The 12,190-nt window shown below is 39.3% G+C and overlaps 1 protein-coding gene across 1 annotated transcript in view; it reads left to right on the top strand.

Annotated features, from left to right (window-relative positions):
• Positions 1-12,190, top strand: part of ARL13A (ARF like GTPase 13A) — a gene marked incomplete at its 5' end in the record, with an annotated part of 25,927 nt that overhangs the window by 9,823 nt on the left and 3,914 nt on the right. Inside the window, 2 exons of the mRNA XM_077745300.1 lie at positions 390-476; positions 9,168-9,211. Of these exons, the coding sequence (XP_077601426.1) occupies positions 390-476; positions 9,168-9,211 (131 nt within the window). The remainder of the gene's footprint in view (positions 1-389; positions 477-9,167; positions 9,212-12,190) is intronic.

Here is a 12,190-nt window from a genome sequence, read left to right as displayed (position 1 = left end):
ATGTCTCCAAATAAAATAAAGGTATTAAAAAAAAAAAAAAAGGTATGAGGCCTCGAAGGTCCATTGCTGTTAATGGCTACTCCTTCTCAATGTTCCTTGGGACTCCATTGTCCATGATGGTCAACTGTCAATATTATGTCACCCCTGCTTTCCAGGGTATCTAGCCCTTCAAGCCACCCCAGAGTCTTGGGTTGTTATGTGGAGGGGCCTAGACTTGGCCAGGATCACTGAGGAAGAGAGAGGCACTGCTTTGGGGATGAGGGGTGAGGGTGAGATTTGACTGGGAGAAATCTGGTAGAAGAGCAAAGGAAGTGTTTTTTGAGATGTCAGAAACTACCCCTAAATCTTGGTCCAAAACTGAAATAAACTTTTCATTTTTATAACCTCAGAACCCAGGGCAAAAAAACCCCTGGATACCTGGGACGCAGAGGAGATGTTACTGGAAAATCCCTGTGAAGCTGCCTTTGGATCCTGTGGTTAGTATTCCTTATATGAAGGGGAAAGGGGAGAGAGCAAGACTGAGAGAAATTATGAGGCCAGGGGCTGAGGGCAGGTGCCTGGAGGGGAGCAGTCTTACACCCCCTTGTGTGTAAGGGCCAACACCCTCCCAACCAGGAGTGATCTGGGAAGGACAGGAAACCTGGTGTTTAGTTTCACTTGCACTGACTGGCTGCTTTCTTTCTATTATTAGACTTTTAACAGTGTTCTAAAGAGAAAAATGGNACAAAGTACTAAAGAGAAAAATGGAGGGAAATCCAAAAAAAAAAAAAACCATCTCATATTCCTCCCTCAGCAAATGGGCTCATCTCTAGAACCGTTAGTACTGCTCAGTTTTTTCATTTCTACTTGCTAATACCTCTAAAGTCCCCCTACAAGTCCACCTATCTAACATCATATCCCTGAGGATTCCCATTGTTCCTGTACATCTACGTTCTAGCCATCAAATGAAGCTTGTACCTGTGGAGAGGCTTAAAAAAGTTAGGTGACATCCATTTGAGAATGAAGATGACCTTGGCAAAGAAGAACAGAGGCTATAGGTCTTTGCACCCAAATGCTCCTCATGAACCCTATGTACATGTCATGGGTGACCAACTAAAATCGAGCCTTAGAAGTGGAGGGTCATTTTGTGATTACATTTTTCTCCTAAGGTTCTTGGATGTAAGGGGACTGGCAGAAATAAATAGAACTTTTTTGCTGAGAATTATGCCCTACTGAATCATTTTCAGTCATGCGTCTGAAAACAAGTTGGTTTTAAATTCCCTGACATGGTCTGTGAAGCCTGGAAGCAATTCCCTTGCTATCCCACCAGGAACAATTACTGCCTCTCCCAATCCTGTGGTTAGGTATGCAAAAACTGTATGAGTTTGAACACAATCAACCCTCCATCCCATGGTGGGTAGTGGTAGTATTTGCTATTACTACAACTATTACTTTCACCATCAGTATCTCAGCTACCATTTATTGAGAGACTTCTGGATGTCAGGCCTTAGGCATAGGCCTAAATTCTTCACATTCATATCTTATTCACAACAACCCTTAGGGGTAGGCAGTACACCTACCTACATTTTCCAAATTAGGGAACTAAGGAGCAGAAAAGATAAACAACTTGCCCAAGGTCCCAAATCCTGTAAGAAGCAGAGCAGGGATTTAAATCCAGGTCTGACTCTAGAGCTGGCATTAGGCCAGAAAGATCTACTTATGCTTTTCTCAAACTCCATGCAGAAAGAGAAAGCTATATCCAGAAAAAGTGCAGAAGTGTAGCCATGCCCAAGTCAAGAGAATTACATTGGTAGTAATAAGCAATTACATTGGTAGAAATAAGCACACCAATAGTTGTAGCAGACATGGATGACTGAGTACTTCTACTTTACCAGGTGCTGGGCTAAGTGTTTACATACTATTGTCTTTCATCTTCACAAGCCTATGAGGTTGGTAGTATTTATTACATCATCTTACAGAAGCAGAAACTAATGTTTAGGGAGGTCAAATCATTTGTCCCATGGCACCCATTAGGAAGTCGCAGAACTGGTTTTCAAACTAAGGTCCAACTCCATAACTCATGCTCTTAACTTCCAAGCCAATATTCCATACTTGTATCTGAAGGATAGAAACTTTTCACAGAATGATCAGTTTTACAACCTGATCTAGAGGGTCTGACACTAAGATTGCATCATTTGCTATTATGCATTACACATGGCCTATCTCCAAAAGAACCACTCAAGGCACCTTGTGGGACTTTGACAGAGTTTTGACTGAGACAGAGCCTCTAATCCAACCTTAGTTGTTAAACAGATGAAGAGTTTGGGGTACAGAGAGGTTAAGTGCCAAGACTGTACAGCTGATCACTGACAGAGCTATTCTTAAAATCCAGATCTCCTGTGTGCCCAAGCCAGTACTCTGTCTTTCCTGTCCAAAAATACTGCTTCTTCCTTTGGTCTTCTCTGGCCACTCTTGACCAGCCAGTTTCCTCCAATCTGCCTAATAAAGTTCACTGGAGAAATCTGTCAATAATTATTCTTACTCAGGAATTCTGCAACTATCTCTACTGAAGAAGGGTTTTATCAGACAGAAAATATAATTCAACAAACCAGTGTTCTTAAGAAAATTGGATCATCCACATTTGCCTTTATGGTATGTATGAGACAGGCATACTTTCTTAGCCAAAAGGGAAGTATGGTTAAAAGGGGGTAGGAGTGTTATCTATAAGTGTGGGCAAGTTGGAGAATTTAAGTTGAAAAAACCTGATAAAACTCAATTTCATTATACTGGCACACTTCTCTTTGTATAATGTACGTGTTCCTGGGTGTCAACTAAATTTTCCTACACACGATCTATCAATCACAAAGTTATTTAAAGAATATCCCCTCAATACAGACAGCATACCTCTATTTACTTTTCAAGTGAATCTTAATTTTGTTGCAGCAGGTTGTTACTGTACTTTCCAGATCCCATATCAAGCTGGGTAACCCTGGCAATTTCCCCCAGTGAAGACAGGAATAAGGATACCTACCTCACAGGGTTGCAGTCAGGATCAAAGGGTGAAGTCCATATAAAAATGCTTAGCATAGTGCCTGACATATAATAAGTAGCTCATTAAATGTTAGCTACTATTATTATGATTAGGGGAAGGGCTTAGATCATTAGACAGCTATGCCCTCCTTCTGGAAGAGGTATCATCCTTTCTGTAAAGAACAACCCAAAGAGCAAGGTCTGGGATTCTAATGTAGAAAGAACATGGGGACTTTAAGGTAACTCTAACCACTGCCAACCACTGCCTTCCATATCCTTGTCTTTGAAAATCCTAAATCTGCCAAAGAGGTCTTACAAATCCATGTCTCGGCATGACAGCCCAAAGACCTAAATTAAGGATAGTTTCTTGACCCTAGGTGGGGAAAATTTACTTTCAGACAAATAGTTGCCTTGGAGTTTCTCTTCTTTCATTATCAAGGGCTTAGCCTCCCTCCTCCAGGACTTTCAAAGATTAGCTCCTGCCAGAGCATGCTGTGAGCAAAAGACACTGGTCCATCATTCAAACAAGCCACAGGTGGCTCTGAGTACTTCATTTTTCTTGGAAGACAGATCTGGGTTTTCTGATTAGAGAATTCAATATGCAGAAGTGGAAGGGAGTCCCTTTGCTTGGAATGGTTTTCAACTCCTGACATCTAGTCACTACTCTTCATTTATATGTTGTTTCTACCTGCCAGGAGTACCCTGCCAGCAGTACTGGTATCTAGTGTGATCTGCAGAACACAGGCCATATAGTGAGAGCACAGTTGTAAGAAAGAACAGTGATCATTTAGGGTTAGACCATACAAACCAGTAGTAGCTAACATAGCTATAAGTCCCCTAAATATTTGAGTGTTTGGTGCTTGGGCCATATCCCTTGTGCTTTGAATATAATTCTTCTCTCCCAGTAACCAATTAAAATCAGTCATTTTCAAGGCAGTTGCTACTCGTGAGATTTAATAAAGTGCAATGAATATGACACCACTCTTCTCAGGAGAATCCTGCCAAATAGCATTCTTTTTTCTTAATGTTTATTTATTTATTTTTCTTAAATAGTTTATTGTCAAATTGGTTTCCATATAACACCCAGTGCTCATCCCAAGAAGTGCCCTCCCCCATGCCCATCACCCCCCTTCTCTTTTCCTCCACCCTCATCAGCCCTCAGTTTGTTCTCAGCATTCAAGAGTGTCTCATGTCTCCCTCCCTCTCCCCAACTATTTTTCCCCTTCTCCCTCATGGTCCTCCACTAAGTTCCTCCTAATCCACCTATATGTGCAAACATATGGTAGCTGTCCTTCTCTGCCTGACTTATTTCGCTCAGCATAACACCCTCAAGGTCCATCCATGTTGCTACACAAGGCCAGATTTCATTCTTTCTCATTGCCATGTAGTATTCAATCGTATAGATAAACCACATCTTCTTGATCCATTCGTCCGTTGATGGACACTTAGGCTCTTTCCATGTTTTAGCTATTGTGGAGAGTGCTGCTATGAACATTGGGGTACATGTGCTCCTATGCCTCAGCATTTCTGTATCCCTTGGGTAAATTCCTAGCAGTGCTATTGCTGGGTCATAGGGGAGTTCTAGTGTTAACTTTCTGAGGAACCTCCACACTGTTTTCCAGAGGGGCTGCACCATTTTACATTCCCACCAACAGTGTAGGAGGGTGCCCGTTTCTCCACATCACCATTGGCCATGGGTGGAGCAGGGGTCACCCAGACTCACTGCTTTGTCACTAACCCTGGAAAACCCTTTACTGGATGACCAAAACTGGGATTTCTGACAGGAAGGGGTGTAGAGAATAAGATCTATTGCCGGCTTTTCAGGAATGGAAATTATCCCTGTATCTTACTTCATTTTCACAGGTATTGCTAAAAAAAAACAAAACAAAACTGTAGCCATTGCACCCCTGACCTGCACCTTATTTCTTTAGCTGTAACAATCCATCCTCCTACACTCCTGCCTTTTCTCTCATATCAATCTCTGTGCAAAACACAGGTGGCATTATCCCCGGTGAGTGAAAAAGCAGCAAGAACTTCTGATGTTGGCACAGAAATAGTATTAGCTGGGAGTCGTGGGAGTCAGGGGGCTCCTACTTCCATCCTTATGCCTATGATGTGCCCGGCTCAGGTCCAAGGAGCCCAAGAGGCTCTGCTGTCGGGTAGTGGGCAGAGCGATGTTAACAAAGCACTCAAACTGTGCTGTGTGATGATGACTCAAGAATCCCACGCAATCCCACGCTCATGCTAGTCGCCACTTCCAGGAACTAAAATAGACCTCTGGTGCTAAGAGACAGCAAGCCTTTTATATCTGCTTAGAAAAATGAGCCCAGTCCTAAGAAGTACCATGCTATTCAATACAATGGAATGTTACACAGCCATTAAAGATGACAATTATGTGCACTGTGCAGGTGGGAAGCAGAATGTAAAATAATGTTAAGTGAAAACAGCAAAATAGAAAATAGCATATACACATGCTGTTCACAACTATGAAAAATATACAGAGAAGGGTTCATCCCTAAATAATCTAAGAGAACGAAGAGTGCGCACTCATAGTCCTTTTAGATTCCACTCCCCCTCCGCCAGCATAGTTTTAAATTGTCATGCTGGTCACACTAGGTTACAGAAACACCTGCCTTTTAAATGATACAGGAATTAACTCCATAGTTCATTTGATCCAGGGAACACAGAAGGAACTGAATGCTAAAGGGGCTGGTGCTTTAAAATGCGCTGGTTCCTTACTCTTGCCACTCCTCTCATGTTCACAATTACCATCTCAGGCTTAATACTGCAGGGAGAAATTCCTTCCAAACATCTAGCTGATAAGATGGGAATTTAAGATAATGTATATATTTGAAACTCTTTTTTTTAGGTTTTTATTTACTTATTTTTAAAGTTTTAAATTTTAATCCTAGTTAACAGTGTTATACTAGTTTCAGGTGTACAATATAATTAGTCAGCACTTCCATACATCAGCCTGTTGTTCCATACAAGTGCACTCCTTAATCACCATCACTTATTTAACCCATCCCCTCACCCACCTCCCCTCTGGTAACCATCAGTTTGCTCTTATAGTGAAGAGTCTGTTTCTCCGTTTGCCTCTCTCTTTTTCCCCCTTGCTCATTTGTTTTGTTTCTTAAATTCCACATATGAGTGAAATCACATGATATTTCTCCTTCTCTGACTTATTTTGCTTAGCATAATACTCTCTAGTTCCATCCATATCATTGCAGATGGTAAGATTTCATTCTTTGTATGGCTAATATTCCATTGTGTGATATACACATATATATCTTCTTCTTTATCCATTCATCAGTTGACGGACACTTGGGCTATTTACATAGTTTGATGTTGTAGATGCTGCTGCTATAAACATTGGGGTGCATATATCCCCTTGAACTAGTACTTTTGCATTCTTTGAATAAATACCTAGTAGTGTGATTGGTGGATCACAGAGTAGTTTTATTTTTAACTTTTTGAGGAACATCCATATTGTTTTCCACTATGGCTGTACCAGTTTGCATTCCCACCAACGGTGTAAGATGGTTCCCCTTTCTCCGCATCCTCACAACACCTGTTACTTCTTGTGTTGGTGACTTTAGCCATTCTGAGAGGCGTGAGATGATATCTATCTCATTGGAGTTTTGATTTGTATTTCCCCAATAAGATGTTGAGCATCTTCTCATGTGTCTGTTGGCTAGGTGCCTGTCTTCTTTGGAAAAATGTCTATTCATGCTTTCTGCCCATTTCTATTATTTTTCTTTTGGGTGTTGGCTTTTAAAAGTTCTTTATATTTTTTGGGGCGCCTGGGTGGCTCAGTCGGTTAAGCGTCCGACTTTCGCTTAGGTCATGATCTCGCGGTTCGTGGGTTCGAGCCCCGCATCGGGCTCTGTGCTGACTGCCAGCTCAGAGCCTGGAGCCTGTTTCAGTCTGTGACTCCCTCTCTCTCTGACCCTCCCCTGCTCACGCTGTCTCTCTCCCTCTCCTAGAAATAAATAAAACATTTAAAAAAATTTAAAAAAAGTTCTTTATATTTTTTGAATACTAATCCTTTATTAGATATGTCATTTGCAAATATATTCTCCCATTCGGTAGGTTGTCTTTTTAGTTTTGTTGATTGTTTCCTTCACTGTGCAGAAGCTATTTCTTTTGACCATGTCCCAATAGTTTATTTTTGCTTTTGTTTCTCTTGTCTCAGGAGACATATCTAGAAAGAAGTTGCTATGAGCAATGTCAAAGACATTACTGCCTGTGTTCTCCTCTAGAATTTTTATGTTTTTGGGTCTCACATTTAGGTCTTTAATCTATTTGAATTTATTTGTGTGTGTGCTGTAAGAAAGTGGTCTAATTTCATTCTTCTGCATGTAGCTGTCCAGTTTTCTCAACACCATTTGTTCAAAAGACTGTCTTTTTCTCATTGGATATTCATTTCTGCTTTGCCAAAGATTAACTGATCATATAGTGGCGGGTTCATTTCTGGGTTTTCTATTCTGTTCCATTGATCTATGTGTCTATTTTTGTGCCAGTGCCATATTGCTTTGATCACTACAACTTTGTATTAGAACTTGAGGTACAGAATTGTGATGCTTCCAGCTTTGCTTTTCAATGTTGCTCTGGCTATTCAGGGTATTTTGTGATTCTATACAAATTTTAGGACTGTTTGTTGTAGCTCTGTGAAAAACGCCGTTGGTATTTTGATAGGGATTACATTAAATGTGTAGATTGTTTTGGGTAGTATAGATATTTTAACAATGTTCTTCTGATCTATGAGCATGGAATGTGTTTCCATTTATTTGTGTCATCTTCAATTTCTTTCACCAGTGTTTTATACTTTTCAGAGCATAAGTCTTTCACTTCTTTAGTTAGGTATCTTATTGTTTTTGTTGCAACTATAAATGGGATCGATTCCTTACTTTTTCTTTCTGCTACTTCATTATTGGTGTATAGAAAGGCAACAGATTTCTGTACACTGATTTTGTATCCTGTGACTCTGCTAAATTCATTGATCAGTTCTAGCCAATTTTTTAGTGGGGGTTTCTTTAGGGTTTTTTATATAGAGTATCATGTCATCTGCAAATAGTGAAAGTTTTACTACTTCCTTGGTGATTTGGATGCCTTTTATTTCTTTCTGTTGTCTGATTGCTGTGGCTAGGACTTCCAGTACTATGTTAAATAACAGCAGTGAGGGTGGACATCTCTATATTCTTCCTGACTGTAGAGGAAAAACTCTCAGTTTTTCTCCATTAAGAAGGATATTAGCTGTGGGTTTCTCATATATGACCTTTATTATACTTAGGTATGTTCCCTCTATACCTACTTTTTTCATAGTTTTCATCATGAATGAAAACTGTACTTTGTCAAATGCTTTTTCTGCAGCTATTGAAATGATCTATAGTTCTTATCCTTTATTAATGTGGTATATCATGTGGATTGATTTGTGAATACTGAATCTCCTGACAACCAAGGAATAAATCCCACTTGATCATGGTGAATGACTTTTTAAATGTATTGTTGGATTTGGTTTGCTGGTATGTTATTGAGAATTTCTGTATCCATGTTCATCAGGGATATTGGCCTGTTATTTCTCTTTTTTGGAGGAGTCTTTATCTGGTTTTGGTGTCAGGGTAATACTGGCCTCATAGAATGGGCTGGGAAGTTTTCCTTCCTTGTCTACCTTTTGGAATAGTTTGAGAGGAATAGGTAATAATTTCTTTAAATGTTTGGTAGAAATCACCTGTGAAGCCATTGGCCCTGGATTTTTGTTTGTTTGCAGTTTTTTTAAACTACTGATTCAATTTCTTTGCGGGTTATCAGTCTGTTCAAATTTTCTATTTCCTCCTGTTTCAGTTTTGGCAGTTCATTTTTTTCTAGGAATTTATCCATTTCTTCCAGGTTGTCTAATTTGTTGGCATACAGTTTTTCATAATATTCTCTTATAACTATATTTCTGTGGTGTTGGTTGTTATTTCTCCTCTCTCATTTGTGATTCTGTTTGGGTCCTTTCTCTTTTCTCTTTGGTAAGTCTGACTAAGGGTTTATCAATTTTATTAATTTTTTTCAGAGAATCAGCTCCTGGTTTCTTGATCTGTTCTATTGCCATTTTTTTAGTTTTATATCATTTATTTCTGCTCTAAGTTTTACTTTTTCCTTCCTTCTTCTAGCTTTAGGCGTCATCTGTTCTTTATCTAGCTCCTTTAGGTATAAGGTTAGTTTATTTGAGGTTTTTCTTGAATCTTGAGTAGGCCCATATTGCTATATACTTCCTCTTAGGAACATTTTTGCCCATCCCAAAGGTTTTGAGCCATTGTGTTTTCATTTTCATTTACTTCCATGTATTTTAAAAAATTTCTTCTTTGATTTCTAGGTTGACCCAATCATTGTTTAGTAGCATGTTATTTAACCTCCATGCATTTGTGGTCTTTCAAAATGTTTTCTTGTGGTTGACTTCTAGTTTCACAGTGTTGTGTTCAGAAAAGGTGCATGGTATGACTTCAGTCTTTTTTTATTTGCTGAGGCCTGATTTGTGACCTAATATTTAATGTATTCTGGAGAATGTCCCATGTGCATTTGAAAAGAATGTGTGTTTTGCTGTTTTAGGATAAAATGTTCTGAATATATCTGTTAAGTCCATCTGGGCCAGTGTGTCATTCAAAGTCCTTGTTTCTTTGTTGATGTTCTGTTTAGATGATCTGTGCACTGATGTAAGTGGGGTGTTACAGTCTCCTGCTATTATTGTATTATAATCACTTAATTCTTTTATGTCTGTTTTGACAGTTTTACCTATTTGGATGCTCTCATGTTGGATGCATAAATATTTACAACTGTTATGTCTTCTTATTGGATTGTCCCCTTTATTATGATATAGTGCCCTTCTTTATCTCTTATTACAGTCTTTATTTTTTAAAGTCTAGCTTTTCCAATGTAAGTATTGCTACTCTTTCTTTTGACACCCATTTGCATGATAAATATTTCTCCATCCCCTCACTTTCAATCTGCAGGTGTCTTTAGGGCTAAAATGAGTCTCATGTAGGCAGCATGTACATGGGTCTCTGTTTTTTTTTTATCCATTCTGACACCCTATGTCTTTTGATTGAAGCATTTAAATCTGCACCTCTTTTAGGCCAGGCTGCTGTGTTCTGAACTAGGCTAGCTTATACTGAAAGAAAGGAACTGTTTTTTTAATAGGCTGCCAGAAATTCCTTATTGTAAAAGAATTGTTACATGCTACTCCTGCCCTTTGTCACCTTATCACACTTTATCATAGGTAGTGCTTGAGCACATATCTGGGTATCTAGGTGAGCACTATTCTATCCCTGGAGCCCTGGCCTCAATTTCTGCCCAGACTTGTTTTTTCTAGAATTAGCTTTCAATCAGTATGTTTGGTTTTTAAAAGACTATGTTAGGGTTTTTAAAAAACTGTTTTGAAGTAACTTTATTTATTTTTTTGTGGGGAGGGAATTGCTTTTATTTTTCCCCCCTTTTTAATAGTTTATTGTCAAGTTTGTTTCCATATAACACCCAGTGCTCATCCCCACAAGTAACTTTAGATGTGTGGAAGTGTTGTAAACATAGTACAGAGCTCCCATATACACTTCTCCCAGGCTCCCCTGACATTAACACCTCACATAACTCTGGTTCATTGATCAAAACTATGACACTAACAATGGTACAATAGTATTTACTAAACTACAGACTTTATTCAGACTCTGCCAGTTTTTCCACTAATGTCCTTTTTCTGTTCAGGATCCAATTTAGGATACTGTGCAGCATTTATAGTACGCTTAGTTAAAAAAAAATACTCCTAGAAACAAGTTTCCTTTTAGGAGGTGGAAAGGGTGGGCCAGTAGAGGTTCTGGGCAATTTATGATCCTGAGCTATTCTACCCAGAAAGGAACTTTAACACTTCTGCACAAAAGCCCTTAATTCATGACACTTCATCACAGTTATTTTCAGAAAACATGTCTTACATTAGCACTTCTCACAACAGTACAAAGGGATTTGACAAGTGGTTTATTTTAGCAACCAATTTTTGAGGGTGACAAAATGAGAGGGATGGCCTTATCTGTTTTCTGTGCTTCATTTTTTTCCTCCAAACTGTATTTAAACTTTTTACTAGAAGTTGCAATATTTGACTATAACATAAATGCTGAGAAACATCAACAGGGAAGACACTCTTTTCAATGTGTGCTTGGTTTTATTTGCCTGAAATTAAGTATTGAAATCTTACAGAAACCAAACTGATTAGGTTATTTTTGCTTCCTAATCTCAAGAGAGGGAAGGGAAAGCAGGCTATGACATTCATTTATTCCTTCAACAAATAATGGGATTATTAAGAACAACTCCCACTTGGAGCGCCTGGGTGGCTCAGTCTGTTAAGTGTCCAACTTCGGCTCAGGTCATGATCTAATGGTTCGTGGGTTTGAGCCCCGCGTCGGGATCTGTGCTGACAGCTAGCTCAGAGCCTGGAGGCTGTTTCAGATTCTGTATCTCCCTCTCTCTCTGACCCTCCCCTGCTCATGCTCTTTCTTTCTCTCTTCCTCTCAGAAATAAATAAAAAACATAAGAAAAAAATTAAAGAATAACTCCCACTGATATTACTAAGAATAACTCCCAACTTAATGCACACAAACTATGTGCCAGGCAATGTGCAAGGTGCTTTACAAATACTGTTTTGCTGAATGGGTCACAACAATCCCATGAAGTAAGTTATTATACTATTATTAACCTTCTTTTACAGGGAGAGTGGCAGAGAACAGAGGGTTGGAGAGGTTAAGTAACTCATCCAAGGTCACACAGCATGTAAGTGATAGGAGTCAGGATTCAAGGCCAGGTGAGTCTGATTCCAAAGCTGTCCTCTTGGCTAGTATGCTATATTGCCTCTCCGAGCACCTGCCCATTTCAGACACCAGACTGGATGCTAAACAGAGATACAACAATGAACNTCCCTTTTTTTAGGTCCTCAGAGCAAACACCTGTCACCCTCCATGTCCTCTGAGGATCCCTAATAATTAGGAATGGACTTGATATTGACATGTTCCTCCACTGTATGTATCCGGACTAGATGTCAGCATTGCCACCCCACTTAGTCTCCTTTGAGAAGAAACAATGGGAAACATAATGTGGAAATACATATGATGATAGAATTAAATAAGGTGATGGAAAAATTTTAAGTCTGGGACATAAT

This window comes from Crocuta crocuta, unplaced genomic scaffold (assembly GCF_008692635.1).
Source record: "Crocuta crocuta isolate KB4526 unplaced genomic scaffold, BGI_CrCroc_1.0 scaffold588, whole genome shotgun sequence".
Taxonomy (NCBI): domain Eukaryota; kingdom Metazoa; phylum Chordata; class Mammalia; order Carnivora; family Hyaenidae; genus Crocuta; species Crocuta crocuta.
Note: the sequence above shows the minus strand (reverse complement) of the source record. Positions and strands in the feature narration are given on the sequence as shown.